Source organism: Elephas maximus, chromosome 3 (assembly GCF_024166365.1).
Source record: "Elephas maximus indicus isolate mEleMax1 chromosome 3, mEleMax1 primary haplotype, whole genome shotgun sequence".
Taxonomy (NCBI): Eukaryota; Metazoa; Chordata; class Mammalia; order Proboscidea; family Elephantidae; genus Elephas; species Elephas maximus.
Genome location: NC_064821.1, coordinates 107,020,209 through 107,036,928, shown reverse-complemented (window position 1 = coordinate 107,036,928; position 16,720 = coordinate 107,020,209). Strand labels below are relative to the sequence as shown.

At 35.6% G+C, this 16,720-nt stretch overlaps 1 protein-coding gene across 5 annotated transcripts in view; it reads right to left on the bottom strand.

The window, feature by feature from the left end:
* PATJ (PATJ crumbs cell polarity complex component) overlaps nucleotides 1-16,720 on the bottom strand; it is a 417,617-nt gene that overhangs the window by 357,187 nt on the left and 43,710 nt on the right. For all 5 annotated transcript variants that reach the window (XM_049879429.1, XM_049879433.1, XM_049879432.1 and 2 more), the window contains exons 9-13: nucleotides 13,048-13,150; nucleotides 10,312-10,403; nucleotides 7,624-7,765; nucleotides 3,898-4,044; nucleotides 689-765 (exon numbers count right to left, since the gene is read on the bottom strand). In XM_049879429.1, coding sequence (XP_049735386.1) covers nucleotides 689-765; nucleotides 3,898-4,044; nucleotides 7,624-7,765; nucleotides 10,312-10,403; nucleotides 13,048-13,150 — 561 coding nt within the window. The remainder of the gene's footprint in view (nucleotides 1-688; nucleotides 766-3,897; nucleotides 4,045-7,623; nucleotides 7,766-10,311; nucleotides 10,404-13,047; nucleotides 13,151-16,720) is intronic.

Here is a 16,720-nt window from a genome sequence, read left to right as displayed (position 1 = left end):
GACAAAAGAAATTTAATAGAATATTTTATTACTAACACATTTGGTGAACACTGTAGAGGCTTTCCTAAGCACAGTTTTCTGCTTTCATGTGGATTCATATGGGGAAATGTAATCAATCCCCCACTCAATGAATCTAATAATAGGTGAAGGAAGTCTAATGGACCACTGGCATATAAACATATACCTAACCTAAATTACTTCTTGTTCTCCCAAATACATTTGATAATCATTCTTTCATTTTCCTCATAAAACTGTAAGATTCTTTGTGAAACATAGGACTAATATCCACAGCCTTTTCAGTGTACAATAAAACAAACAGATCATAAAAGCAATCATAAAAATGCCAGCAATTTTAAGCAGCTGATACAGGTTATAAATTTAAAAGCAAGCCTTTCCTCTCCTGCCATTTTTCTGCCTATCATTGACTTAAATTGTTCCAACATGAACTGAGTGTCTGCTAATTGTCACTGAAGCTTGTGCACCATCCTTAATTGTTCCTACAGCTTAAAATGCTAACCAAAAAGAAAAAAAAAAATCAATTGATTGATTCAATAGGGAAAAAAGGCAGAAGGATAAAAACAAAGGCAGGCAGGCTATTCTTTGACTCGCCAGTTTCTTTAAATTGTAGAATTAGGAGCTTAACATGAAATGAGAATTGAGTGTTTTTTATTAGAGGATTTCAACATACCATTACTTCATAATCAGGGCCCAACAGGTTTTCCCATCTGAATTTCAGCTCATTTTCTGGTGAGTCTGGGACTCTTTCTGGATATAAAAAAAAGAACATTGACGCTACTGTGAGCCAAACACACTTAACTACAAAATTCTTCAATAATAGCACAGTTTCAGTAAGGAAAGGAAAATGAATAAAAAAGGAAAATACATTAACTTTGGTCTACTAAGTAAAGTAAATCAGTAGAGACTTATAATACTAATATAAAATGTAAATACCAGCTGTGACCAAATTATGAAGGGGCTTTGTGGTTAAGGAATATTTTAAAGGGAAGGGGAAATAATGAGTTATAAATGAAATTTGAATTATATACAGTTTATATGTAAACATCCTGTAGTTTACAAGTAAACTGCATCTGGCTTTGCTTTGTAATATGTTAGGGCATACAAGGATTTAATTTAAATGTTAATCACTCCAAAGCAGTACAGGTCTACCCATCCATTGGAAAAGTAAAAACTTATCAAGGTATCTTTACTATCAACAAAATATATCAATACGATCCTATCAGATTTTTCTGCCTGTGGCAGATATAAAGGTTTGGCTGGTTTAATTCAACCAGTGAGTTGCTTGAGCTTTAATACAGTAAAAAGTTACACTAATCTTTTGTGATCACTTGGTTATCTGGATGTTTACATCTTTATGACTTCCTTACCCAAGTGTAATATTGCCTTTGTTGCATAGGTAGAATCATTTTTAAAAGCTAAGACAGATTTTAAGTGTCTGGCCTGTCCTCTATATGGCCTTAGCCAGAAGCTTACCACACATATAAAAGTTCGTAGCCTGAACAATGTTTAACAGGTAAAAGTCAAAGTCCTAAAACTGTAATTTCAACTTATATGCATACTAGTAGTTGAAAATGAACAAATCTTCACCGTTTTTCAAGTTAAAGAAAAACTCAATTTTGTCACAAGATTGGACAAGTCACAGAATGCTTATCATAAATGACATACCATCTGTCTAAAATAACTGTAAATTACAGTATCAGCTCTTTTAGTCTTCAGCACTGACAGCTCATCTTCGACGGATATAATGCTTAATTAGATAATACAAATCACTAAGTAAAACAGGCTAACCTCAGAAATCAGAGTTTAAAACTAATGAACACTGAAGAACTTAAATTACTAGATTTAAACAAAAGAATATTCATGAAATAACTATAATAACTGATGTGTTAGACTACATTAGGGAATAAAAAAAAAAATTTTTTTTTTTTACATTAGGGAATAACCTCCCAAAAATCCAACTAAAAAAAAAAAAAAATAGCAAACTCTGCACCTCTGTGCCTATTCTTGTTAATGTTTCCACATGAAATTCCATTAAGAGTTCTAACATCAAGCCTGCTAAATTTCATCCAAACAGCAGCTTATTTGATAAGCTATTTTGAACAAGATTTACAACTCATTGGTTGAATTTAAACCTAAAAACATAGTGCTCAAATAATAGTTCATACACATGTATAAAATAATGCTTACATCTCACCTACCATTCTCTTGACTACATTTTTTACCTTTCAGTTGTACAAGCATAGACAGCCATGTGTTTAAAACACAGTACAAAGGCCCAAGTGTCAGAGACAAGAGATTAATTTATTTTCAGTAGCTCAGTAAATCCTGGGCTACACAAAATGATCAACAAAATGAATATGACAACCTGAAACAATTACTCCAATGGTAAAAAGGAGAGCTAACCTCACAGCAATTAGAAAATTTTGGTCTTACTCTCAAACTGAAATTACATATACTCATAAATATATATATATATATATGGAGCTTAGATCCAAAAAGAACAGATAAAATACTTTTAAAGTATTTCTAACTTCAGAATATATTTGATTTTCTCCTAATAGTTCAGTGAAAATCTGAGAACTCACTTGAATTAAAATGACAGAAGATTAATTGCACTCCACTTCAGTAAAAAGAAAAAGGGAGGCGGTTCCAAATGATAGGACATTTTTTAACCTTTATGAAGGGTTAAGACCTTCCTTCAGGCAATTCTTTCCTGAGACAAGCCAATCAAAGCTAAAAATTCTCCTCCCACAAAACTCTAGAACAGGAAACAGTGTCAAGTATTTCAAGTAATTTCATTCAACTGGCAAGGCTTTCCTGAGCACCTTCTTGCAGGGAATTATGTGAGACCATTACTCAATATTCTTGGAGGACAAAGTTAACTATAATAGCTGAGTCATCAAAGTACAAAGCAAAAGGGCAAACGTGCATATCAACTAAAAAGAAAAATAAAGGATTATTATATAGCAGCAGCCTGGCAATTTGATAAAACATATAAAAATATATGTACTATTAATTTTTATGGTGAAAAAGAACTATCAGTATATGTGTACAGATAGTTCTATATCTACAGATATATAGTATCAATGATAATATACAAGCTAAATTAAGCAATAATTAAAAATATTAAGAGCAAGAAAAAAATAGTCATCACATACTAATAAAATATGCTTTCGAAATTAATGGAATTAAACAAAATTAAATAAATATGCTTGGTCTCCAACAAGTCCCCACAAGCATTAAGATGCTGATATTACTCAAATTCTAGTAAAAAGACCAGACTTAATGGTCTGGCTGAGACTGGAGAGACCCCAGAGGACACAGCCCCTGGACTCTGTTAGCCTAAAACTAAAACCATTCCCGAAGCCAACACTTCAGACAAAGATTAGACCAGACTATAGGGTCGTTATGAGTCAGAATCGACTCAATGGCAACAGGTTTGGGGGTTTTTGTTGTTTTTTTTAATAAGACATAAAATGATACTGGTGAGGAGTGTACTTCTTAGCTCAAGTAGACATGGGAGACTAAGTGGGCAGATTCTGTTCAGAGACAAGATGAGAAGGCAGAGGGGGACAGGAGCTGGTTGAATGGCCATGGAAAATACAGGGTGGAGATGAGGAATGTGTTGTCACATTACAGGGAGAGCAACTAGGGTCATATAACAATGTGTGTATAAGTTTTTGTATGAGAAACTGACTTGAACTGTAAACTTTCACTTAAAGCATAATTAAAAAAAAAAGATGCTGATATTAAGAATAACCTATTTTTATATCTCCAAAATGTCTCTAAAATTCCTCACATTATATTAACAATGAAGGGGAAAAAAGACTTAGCAAGTGAAAAGCTCCAAGTACTTCAAAATGAATCCTTTGTGCCTACCCAGTTTTTCTAAGACGTGTATGTTGTCATTTTTTTCATTATCCTTTATTTCTTCAATTTCTTCATCTTCATCATCCACATTAGTTTCTGTTTCCACTGCTCCAGTTAGAAAGAGGGCTGCTGTTTTTGGTGGTTCTACAACAGTCCCTAAAATAAGAATTGCTAATTTCAATCATTAACATATTTATTAAGACCATATTTATAAGAGCTTACTCCACTCCTGTTCTCCTGTTTCACTACCTCCATACAAGCATCTCCAGTGACTTATGTCTGAGATTCCTTTATCTAAAATGCCATGCATGATAACCATATCAATTGCTTAAAAAAAAAAAAAAAAACCTGTTGACAGTATTGTAAAGAATAAGAAACTGGGCAACGGGAAGAGAAAAGTGACATAAACTTGATGGCACAGCTGGGGTAGGTGGTTTTCAAGATAGCCGCAGAAAAGAAAAACAATGCTGAGGTCTCTTTTTCCTGCACTGTGGTCAGGTGGGAGCCAGGACATGCAGAATAAGCCAGTCTGACTGTTCTGGTCTCACCCAGGTTCTGGCATGACATCATCATGAGTATAACAAACAAGTCTACATATGTAGCCTTATTAATTGGGAGGAAGTTGGAGAAAAATTACCCTGAGTGCACATGGAGATTGCTTACTTACTTAATTCAGCTAACTGAAGTAACAGGAGTTATCTCAATCGTGATAATCCAAATAATTAACCCAAGATGGAGTCACTCATGCTGAGCCCATGTTGGTAAACCAGTGGAAACCAAATAAAGTCTGTCGGGTTCCTGTTTGTCAGGACCCACCAGTTTCCTGTTTTTAACAAAAAGCAGTTTGACCCTTACAAAAGTTGTCTAAACCCAAGCCAAGTAGCTAAAGTTTCCTATATGCTTGTTACTATAAAACTCTGACTCTTTTCTTTGTTCCCCAGAAGCTCCAGTCTGACTTTCAGGCTGGATTTTCCAGATTCACAAATTTCTAAATGAAGTTTTTGAGTTCTAAAAATTAATCTTGCAAAAGATTTTACTTTAACACGTGCAAGTCACTATTACCTCTTAAACACAGGAAAAATTGAAAAACAGTCCTTTAAAGATATTTTTCAAATAATCACACATCACTTATAAAGTATTCTTACCAAAAATATTTAACATGAATCTAAGGCTTTAGATCTATCTTCCAGCTCAGAGGAAATACAAAGGATAGTGGAACAAATCAAATGACACCACAAAGAAACAAATTCAGAACATAGCGTGTTAGTGACAAATGAACTGATCCTTCAAAGAGTCCATGCCATGAAAGCAGGGGTGGGTGGGCTCTTCTAGATTAAAAGAACAACAACAGCAAAAAAAAAAAAAAATGCAGTTAAGAGCAATGCACAATTGGATCTGGTGGCTTTTGAGGGGAAGGTGGGGGGTGAAGTCACAAAAGCCATTCTGGGGCCACTGGGGAAATACGAGTATAAATTTGGTATTTGATATTGGGGAATTACTGTTAATTTTCTTCAGTATGATAATGGTGTTATGGTTAGATACTTACACACTTATTTGTAGAAGATACAGGCTAAAACATGTAGGGGTCAAGTGTCATGATGTCTACCACTCACTCTGAAATCATTCAGGAAAACAAGATAAATAGATGAAGAAAATATGGCAAAATGTTAACTGCTGAATCTAAATATACCCGTTGGCATCAAATCAATTCTGACTCATAGCGACCCTAAAGGACACACTAGAACTGCCCCATAGGGTTTCCAAGGAGTACCTGGTACATTCGAACTGTCAACCTTTGGTTAGCAGTCGTAGCTCTTGACCACTACACCACCAGGGATTCCACAAGCTAAATGGTAGGTTTTAAAAAAAACAAAACCCATTGCCATTGAGTCGATTAATGTTCATTATATTATTTCTCAATGTTTCTGTATATTTGAAAATTTTTACAATAAAAACTTGAAAACTATAACCAGTTAAAAGTTCCCAGAACCATAATATTAAATTTTATACCAAAAATAAGATTTTTTAGCTCCTTCATACATTGAGACCCATTAGACGCATAGCCCTGGGCTAGTATTAAGAGATGCCCACCAGCTGGTAGTGTAACTGGGGAGAACAGAAAAAAGTCTGCAATATAAAGCTCTACATGATGTGACTGTGTGCCAAACATGATCTTTGAATAATACAAGTATAGAGTCAGATTTACAATGGTAGAGGGAAGTATTGTGCAAGAGCTAAAGTTGTGCAGTTTGTTTTAGTAAAGCAAACTTCTAAATGCTTGTATGTGCAAAGCACACAAAGATGTGTCACCTGGGGGGGGCAAGAGACATAGCCACTTCCCTACATTATTGTAGCCACACATAATGTAGTATGATTACAATGTAGTACACTAAATGCTACAAGGGAGTGTTCTTCAAAGGTGCTAGGCAACCACATAAAAAGGATGCCTAAACAATGGAAGAAGAGGTGCAGATTTGTTTACTGCAATACAACTTTAAAACACAGACATCCCAGTAAAGAAATGCTAATTTGCAGATGCTGTTCTTCATTTGATACAGTAGACTGAAGCCAAGGGCTCTATCAGAGCTATTAAAAACCATTGTATTTATATAAATACTTATGTAAACTTTTTAAGGTCTATATGGCATTTGGAAACCCTGGTGGCATAGTGGCTAAGAGCTAGGGCTGCTAAACAAAAGGTCGGCAGTTCGAATCCACTAGGCACTCCCTGGAAACCCCATAGGACAGATCTACCCCGTACTATAGGGTCGCTATGAGTTGGAATCAACTCGACAGCAATGGGTTTGTTTGTTTGTTTGTTTTGGTATATGGCATTTATACAATTTGCCCTGTTTAGGCAATTTTAAATGTTATACACAGAATGCTGTCGACAGGGCATCTGTCTTTCAGCTACAAAATTTCCAATATCACATAAAACTTAAAAAGAGTTCCAATTTAAATACAAATCAATATCAGTTGAAAGCAGAGGCTTCCAGGTTTATATCTTCAGAGGAATATTCCAAGAGAAAACAAAAACCTTGAACTTATCTTCTGACAAATATTAATGGAAGTATTTCTCACTAATTATATAGTCATTCATTTTAAAATTGAACGTGTTTCCCTGGTTGTGAACTTTTGCTGATCTATGTATTTATAAGTTGATAATTAAAAATTGACATGTACAGTTATGTATTTGCTCTATAATGAAGATGTAATAGTCTTATCATTAAAATAAAAACAAATATTACTCTAGAACCAAAAATGTTCTTCACAGCACCCCAGCTAAATTCATGTTTTATTTTATCTCACTGTTTTTCAAAATGTAAAACAGACAGATTAGAATACATCTTTTTAAGTAATATGAAACCTGAATTTTTAAAACGCCAAAGAATTAGACACATGAGAGCTACGGGAACAAATGGTGTCAAGGCTTTATTATTCAAATATAAATAATGAAAGAAATCCAAAAGCTTTTTGGGAAAACAAATTCCATCTCCATTTAGAGAAGCTCTCAGATATTAGTACACGTAAGGGTTCAGGTCCTACCACCTGGACTGGCATTGAAGTGGCCAAAGAAAATTTTTCTTCAACACGCAAATGAGCTGATTCATTCCTCCATCACTACATTACACAGGTGGGCAATTTTTCCTGCTCAGACTCACAGAGCAACTCCATAAATGAGTTATTCCTCAAAGCCCAGACTACGTGGGGGAGAGGGAGACTGGGAAGAATTACCTCTGTCTGAAGGCTGTTCAAGCAGAGAATCAGATAAGGATGTCTTCCTTCGAACTAGGGTTAAGTGCACCACCTGCCCTGCATTTCTTAATACTTCAACAACATCTTGGTTGTCAAAACCTTGAATATTCACACCATCAACCTAAAACATTTAGAGACACAGTAAGGAACAGAGATTTCAAGTTAGCTACTATTTTTAATCCTGGCAAGGTAGCACAAAAGTAGGCAGTTTATTTTATTCCCTCGATGGCTCTGGGGTTTTTTTTTAAATAATTTTTATTAGATTTTAGGAAGTATTTTTTAATGAGAATGCAAAACTACTAGTAAAATGTGCTGAAAGGTTGCTGACAAAGTAGAAGGCAAATTCACACCTATACTCCTAAGTCACACATTTTAACTGCGAACACTAGAGAGGAAAAGGGCCTTATTCTCTGTTTTTCAAGATTCAAAGTGCCACAAAAGATGGTCAATTGTTATACATAGGTCTCAAGGTGTACTAGTAGATGCTATTATCATCCAGGAGCCCTGTGGCACAGTGGTTATGAGCTTGGCTGCTAACCAAGAGGTTGGCAGTTCAAATCCACCAGCCGCTCCTTGGAAACCCCATGGGGCAGTAGTACTACGTCCTATAGGGTCGCTGTGAGTTGGAATCAACTCGAAGGCAACAGATTTTGATTTTGGTATTATCATCAAAGAGCCTGGTGGTGCAGTGGTTAAGAGCTACAGCTGCTAACCAAAAGGGTAGCAGTTTGAATCCATCAGCTGCTCCTCAAAACGCTATGGGCCAGTTCTACTCTGTCCTGTAGGATTGCTATGAGTCAGACTCCACCACAACAGGTTTGAATTTTTTTTTTTTTTTATTATCATCAAGGGTCCCTTGGTGGTGCAAAGAGTTTGCTCCTGGCTACAAGGCCTGGTTTCTGTAAAGATTACCAAAAACCTAACCCGTTGCTGTTGAGTCAATTCCAATCCATACGGACCGTATAAAACAGAGTAGAACAGCTCCATAGGGTTTCCAAGGCTGTAATCTTTATGAAAGCATACTGCCACATCTTCCAATCACGGAGCAGCTGGTGGGTTCAAACCACCCACCTTTTAGTTAGCAGCCAAGTGCTTAACCACTGTACCAAGATTACATCCCAAAAAACCCAATGGAGCAGTTCTACTCTGTAATACATGGGGTGCCATAAGTCAGAATCAACTCTATGGCAACAGATTTGGTTTGGGGTTCAGCTTATTATTGTCAAAATTGAAGTGGTAATCAAATGCTTTATCTTTCCATCATACTAGACCTCCAGATCCTACAAAACACCAAAAGGCATTACTGTAAAAGTCCATTACTATAAAAGCCAAGAGGTGCTTCCTTAGACAGTCTTGAAGGACAAAGAATCAAATCATACCACCAAACATTTGTTTCTATGTAAATCATTAAATTGTAGGTAGACAGATACCTAAAACCAAAAAAACAAACAAACAGAAAAAAAAAAAAAAAAAGTTGCCATTGAGTCGATTCTGACTCATAGAGACCTCCTGTGTTTCAGAATAGAACTGCACTCAATCAGGTTTTCACAGCTGTGACCTTTTAGACGCAAATCACCAAGGCTTTCTTCCGAGGCACCTCTAGGTGTGTTCAAACTGCTAATCTTTTAGTTAGGAGTCCAGCACTTGAGATAGTTACATAAATATAGATACATATATGCCTTAAAAATATTGCTCAAAAAACTATAAAATGTAACTAATTTCTAATAGGAGAAAGATCAGTCCAAATCAATAAAAGGTAATTATTATGTATGAATATTCCAATTTTGGATGTACTGAAAACCACTGTTAGAAAAACTATTTTCATAAAGAGATTAAAAGAGCTGGATGGAGATGGCATGTATCAACTGCATGTAAAATGGGTAAGTTTAAAAAACACAATCAGAAGCTTCAAAATTGTTTTCTAGAGGAATGCCAGAACATCTTTCAAATATACATGTTTCAAATATTATATATAAGGCGCTCTGGTGGCGCAGTGGTTAAAGCACTCAGTCGCCAAACAAAAAGTCGGCAACTTGAACCCACCAGCTGTTCCACAGGAGAAAGATGTGGCAGTCTGCTTCCATGAAGATTAACTACCTTGGAAACCCTATGGGGCAGTTCTACTCTGTCCTATATTATACTTGGTATGAGTCAGAATCAACTCAATGGCAGTGGGTGGGTTTACGGTTAGTGAACCTTTTCCTTCATTAACAGTATTAAAAAAAATTCAAATTTAGAATCATTAGAGTCCAAATTGGGAGTCCTCCGTGGTATAAACAATTAATGTTTTCAGTTGGCAACTGAAAGTTCGCAGGTTCAAGTCTGCCCAAAGGTACCTCAGAAGAAAGGCCTAGCAATCAAATTCTGAAAAATCAGCCACTGAAAACCCCACGGCGCACAGATCTACTCTGACACACATGGGTCACTGTGAGTCAGTCAAGTCAACTGACTTGATTTTTCACTATGCTAAAAAAAAAAGTAATTTCTGAAAAAACCTTATTAAAATATATTACCCATTCCCCTGTGAGTCGGAATTGACTTCACGGCAATGGGTTTGGTTTTGGTTTTTTTTTTTTTTTCCTCACACATAGTATAATAAAGATTAACCCTTTTTTTTTTTTTTTTTCTTAACTTGATTCAATTCTAAAACAGAGGCCAGTTACTTACAGCAACTATTTTGTCGTTCACTTGAATTTGGCCGTTGTGGTATGCGGCACTGCCAGGTATTATACTTTTCACATAAATCCCTGAAGCTTCCCCTGAGGGTGCACAAGACATATGGAAAATAGGAAGGGAGCACTAATTAGACCTTGATTGCAAAATTCATATCAAGAGGTTAATTAGTTACACGGGCTGACTGGAGGCTTTATAAATCGATTTTGAAAACAAGCAGAGAAATTGATGGGTTATTTCAAACTGTCAACATCACAAGTGACCAGAATTTGAAATGATTTGACTGATGACTATCCTTCTGAAAAAATAATCCGTAATGGAACCTTGATGAAATGCACTCCAGTAACACTGGAATTCAGGAGAGCCCCGGCTAAGTCTGATTCTCTTTTCTTGGTCTATTTCCATTCTCACTGCTGACTTGGCATAAACCCTCATCATTTTTCACCAGCACTATGATAAGAGTCTCTAACAGGTCTTCCTGCCCATATTTAGTTCAAAATTCATGTTAGCTTCCCCAAACACAGAAAAAGGAAATGTACACATGACCTTTAAAAAACTAGGATGAGCTCAGCCACGTGAAATAATCTTTATATTATAAAATAAAACATTTAAACAGAAACAAATGGCTATATAAAAAACCGCTATGTAAAAGTATGCATGCCTATTGGCAAGAACTAGAAGGGAAATTGGAAAGAAAAAAAAAAAACCATAGATTTGGATCTTATATTTTTATTTTTTAATTTCAAATGAACTTAAAATACTGTCTGTAGAATAAAAATAAACATTAATGGATTCCTACTGCCTACATACCGTTGCCATCAAGTCAATTCCAACTCATAGCGACCCTATAGGACAGAGTAGAGCTGCCCTATTATAGAGTTTCCAAGGAGTGCCTGGCAGATTTGAACTGTCAACCTTTTGGTTAGCAGCCATAGCACTTAACCACTATGCCACCAGGGTTTCCGAATAGGGTCACAATGAGTCGGAATCGACTTGACGGCAGCAGGTCGGTTGGACTGCCTATATAATGAAATGTAAATTTTATAGGCATGCATGCAAAGTGTTCCATAATCTACCCCGAACTTCCTTTTCTACGTCATCTTCTACTATATCCCTCCACCAAGGTGGAAGTCCAGACACACCAGACTCTTGACATTCCACCAAAGCACAAATATTTTCATCTTTTTGTCTTTTCTCATTTCTTTCTTACTTTCAACCTCATCCCTTATATCAAAACCCTTCTCCTTTCCCATGCATAGCTCAGATATCTCCTTCTTTGCAAATTCTCCATTTCCCTCTATCAAACTGCCGCTTTCTTTTACTGGATATACACCAACAGAGTTTGCTTTTATCTCTGCTAAAACATCTATTTTGTTTTCTCTTAAACAACTGAGAGATGCTTACACATTTGTTCCCTAACAGTCTCTTCTTATGTTCATTTTTCTACCCCCTCCAGAACGAAGCAAAGTAATCCATCAAAAGTTCGATGAGTGGAACAAACTGAAGAGAATTCTTAAAGACTGCATGTTAAAAAGCATGTTGACCTTTATAGTGTTCTAGTTTTCAGTTTTACCACACTAACCCCCCTACAATCCCAAAAACTTCTTTTGAGGGTAAAAAAGTAACATAAACATTTATATTTGGTAATATAGACAGCAAATGTTCTCCATTTTTTTAAAGCAGTTATTCACTTTCATTTTATTCTATACCTACAAACCTAAGCTCACAGGAAATACCCTAAAAACTTAATATAATAAAGGTTCAAAAGCCGTAAGTTTAGGAACTAAGCCATGATTCTTCGAACCAGACTTGGCATATTGAGAAGTTACTTAATACAGTCTTCTGCAACATTATTATACAATCCATACTTAGCTCTTTTGGAACTTATTTAAATTCTGAACCTAAAAAAGGTGGCACTTAGAAGAATCTAAAGGTTTGAAAACATATTTCACTAGGCTAAAATAGCACAAAGTGGTCTGACATGAATTTCATTCAGGACTTTGAATACATTAGCACCCTTAATTTTTCCACCTGCTGTAAGTATGCAAGATAATTTTTTTTAAAGACATAGATTCTCTAATCTTGCTAGTAAAAAAAAAAAAATTTATAACTCTGAATTTTCATGTTACTAGCAAATATTTGTGGATAAAGGTTTATTTTTCCTTACCCTAATAATTCTGTTAAAGTAATTCCAACAGTGAAAATTACCAAACCTTTGCATGCAGGAGTTGAAGGAGTATTATTCAGAGGTACTTGAGCCATGTATTTATTCTCATAACATATTCTCTTTATATGAAAGGAAAATAACTCTAGTTAAAATAAAAATGTTTTATCTTTTTTAGTAATTAAGAATAGCAATAGTTTTTTGAAATCTGCAATACGAAATATGTGTAGTAATCATTTTACTTTATCACTTATGTAATATATCAAAATATGTAACAGTCACAATATTACAAATATAACTATTTTAGAAGCAAGAGAAGGTATAATTCAAATGTTATATAATGAACTGGACAATTAAGTATTTTTGTTAAAGACTATCAAGCCAGCTATAAAACTACTGAGATAAAACTGTGTTAATCATTGAAAAGTAACTGGTTGCTATTATAAAATCCACAGTTTTATGTTCAATGTTTAAATTGAAATCTGCAGGTATTTACTTTTACTGTCTAGAAACCTTAACATTCTTTATAATTGCTTCTAAATATAAAATAGAAATGATTCATTTACCTGTATGAGAGTTTCCAACATAGCCAACAATTCTAATCCCAAGACTCTGTCCATCCTTTTTAATGAGTTCAACATCGTAAGTTTCAAAAAGAGTGGAATTGTCCTAAAAGGCAAAAAATAATTTTAATTATATATAATATCAAGCTACATAACTATGTGTACATAGTCAACATGAGCATGGTTTGCCAAGTATTTTCTTGGCACCTGTGTTAGGCAGAATTTTAATATGGTCCCCATGACCTCGGACCCCTGGTGCCATCCTCATGTTTATGTGACATTATTACACGACAAAAGGGAGAGTATCTAGGTGGCCCTAATCTAATCACACCCTAAAAACCTAATCACAGGAGCCCTTTAAAAGCAGAGTTTTTTCCAGTTAGCAGAAGGAGGGAAAGTGAGAGAGATTCGAAGTCTAACAGGGACACACAGTTGCTGGTTTGAAGATGAAAGGGGTCATGTGAAAGGAATGTGGACAACTTTAAGGTGCTCAAAGAGGTCCTCTGCTGACAGCCAGCAAATAAGCAGGAATCTCAGTCCAACAGCTATAAGGAACTGTATTCTACAGATAACCTGAGAGCTCGGAAACAGTCCCCGGAGCATTCAGATAAGAGCTCGGCCCAGCCAACACCTGGATTTTGGTCTTGTGAGGCCAAAGGAGAGAACCTAGCCGAGTCCACCCAGACTTCTGATCTACAGAACTGTGAACTAACAAAGGGGTGTTGTCTTAAGACATTAAATTTGTGATAATTTGTTATGCAACAATAGAAAGTGAATACAGTGACTTAGAAAAAATTCCAGGGAAGTTGGTATCTGAAAGCATTATGAGCATAAAGAAAAATTAGAAACAAAAGGTCAGACTAATTTTATAAGTAACAGAAAAGATATCAAGTTAAAATTATTTTCATTACTCGACTTCTAATTTAAAATATTTCTGTAAAAGAGTAAAGTGCCTAAAAACACAATACCTTGCTTTTAATTCAAAGCATTAATATCAGAAAATAAATAATTGATTGAGAAGTATTTCTAAAAGAAAAAAAGGGAAGAAGATAGATTCTGGTAGCTAACTCCCTTCCATCTCCAACTTTGTCCTAGTTCCAAGGAAAAGGACACTTGTTTACTTCTTGTTAAAGAATAATGAGGAAAAGTCACATTTTAGCTTCAGTTCCCTCAATAAACCATTAAGATGACAGGAAAAGAATTTAGAAAGTGTGTGGGGAAGTGGAGCCATGGTGGTGCAGTGCTTAAGAGCTTAGCTCAAAAGGCCAGCAGTTCGAATCCATGAGCTGCTCCTTGGAAACCCTATGGGGCAGTTCTACTCTGTCCTATAGGGTCACTATAGGATTGCTTTGAGTCAGAATGGACTCGATGGCAAGGGATTTTATGTGGGGAGGGTGGTAAACCCACAAGAACAAAGAAATGAAGTATACTTTTGGCCTTCACTTTTAATATAAAATGTTTCCTTTATAAACTCTAAATTTAGGCACTGTGAAAATTATACAGCAACTACATAAAAATTAAGTGAAAGATTGAAAAAATGGCATTTTCTTTGAGGAGAACAGGGAAAATATAAAAGCTTTAGTACAGGAATAAAACTAATAGGAAAATGGTAATATAAAATATTATAAAAAGAATATTCATAAGAATTATAAGGGCATTAAACCATTACCTTTAAAGAAAGAATCAAATATTAGATACCCCAGAAGGAAATATTTTACTAGCTTTCTGATTCTTATTTTTTTTAAAAAATACACCGTATATATAATTGGCAGCTACATGGCAATGTATAATTGAGACTTGCTAAACCACTTGTCATCAAGTTGATTCCAACTCATGGTGACCTCGTGCGTGTCAGAGTAAAACCGTACTCCAAAAGAATTGCTATGGCTGCTTTTTTGGAAGTAGACTGCCATGTCTTTCTTCCAAGTCTTCTCTGGGAAGATTGGAACCTCCAATCTTTTGGTTAGCAGCCAAGTGCATTAATTCTTTGAATCACCTAGAGACTCCTGAGACTTGCTAGATTATGAAATTATGCCACTGGTATAATGGAGAAGGATTTCAAATTCCCTAGGAAGTCTGGTCAGTTTTTAACCTAACACTCCACAAAGGGAAGGTTCAGTGAATTACCACACTAATGAAATGAGCCGGGCTATAAAATTCTGACATCTACAGAAGTGAGAACACCTTTTAATTTTCACCACCCAGACTTGCATGAAGTTTCCACATATCACACAGCTACACTGATCCCTCACTATGAAATAGAAGGCTCCAGAAAATTAAAAAATTGAAGGGAAAAGAAAATGATTGTAACCACAACTAGGAAAAGAAAAAAATAAAAATTTCTAATATCACAGACAGAGTATTTCCATTCATGTGGTTCCAAGTAGGAAAAGGCAATCAACTTTCTAGAAGACACAAGTGACCCCTCAGATGATGATGGACAGTGGCATTCTACCTCTTCCTATCATAACCATTCTCTTTTCTTTCCTCTTCTTTCTGGCTCCTCGTTTGTTAAACTCTTTTCTTTTGACTTGTTATCTTTTCATTCAGAGCCAGTGAGATTGCTGGAAAAAGCTCGATCTAAACCAGAAAGATTCATATTCAAATCCCAGCTTTGCAACTTACCCTGTATACGACCTTTAACAAGTTAATTTATTTGGACTTCAGTTTCCTCATCTATAAAATGTACAGTAAGACCTATCTTTCAGGATGATCACAAAGATTTCAGATGACCTGGACAATTCCAGGTGCTTCATAATGGTTAATTATAATTATTATTTTATAATTATAATAATGAGGAATTTTAAAATAAATTATTATTATTAATATCTACAGGCATACCTCATTCTACCACACTCGACTTTATTGTGCTTTGCAGATATTACGTTTTTTACAAATTAAAGGTTTGTGGCAACTCTGTGTCAAGCTAGCCTATTTGCACCATTTTTCAATAGTATATGCTCACTCACTTTGTGTCTCTGTGTCACATTTTGGTTAATTCTCACAGTATTTCAAACCTTTTCATTTATTATTACATCTGTTACGGTGATCTGTGATCTGTGATCTTTGATGTTACTATCATAACTGTTTTGGGGCACCATGAACCACGTCCATATAAAACAGCAAGCTTAATCCATAAATGTTGTATGTGCTCTGACTTCTCCACCAACCAGCCGTTCCCCCATCTCTCTCCCTTTCCTCGCGCCTCCTTATTCCCTGAGACACCACAATACTGAAATTAGGCCAATTAATAACCCTGCAATGGCCTGTAAGTATTCAAGTGAAAGAGTCAAATGTCTCTCACTTTAAGTCAAAAGTTAGTAAGCTTAGTAAAGAAGGCATGAGGAAAGCTGAGACAGGCCAAAAACTAGGCCTCTGGCGCCAAACAGCCAAGTTGTGAACCCAAAGGAAAAGTTCTTAAAGGAAATTAAAAGTGCTGCTCCAGGGGAAATAACAAGAGAACTAGAAGTGGAGCCTGAAGGTGTGACTGTATTGCTGTAATCTCACGGTAAAACTTTAAGGGATGAGGAGTTGCTTCCTATGGATGAGCAAATAAAGTGTTTCCTTGAGATAGAATCTACTCCTGAAGATGCCATGAACATTGTTGAAATCACAACCAAGGATTTAGAATACTACACAAACTTAGTTGATAAAGCAGCAGTAGGGTTTGAGAGGA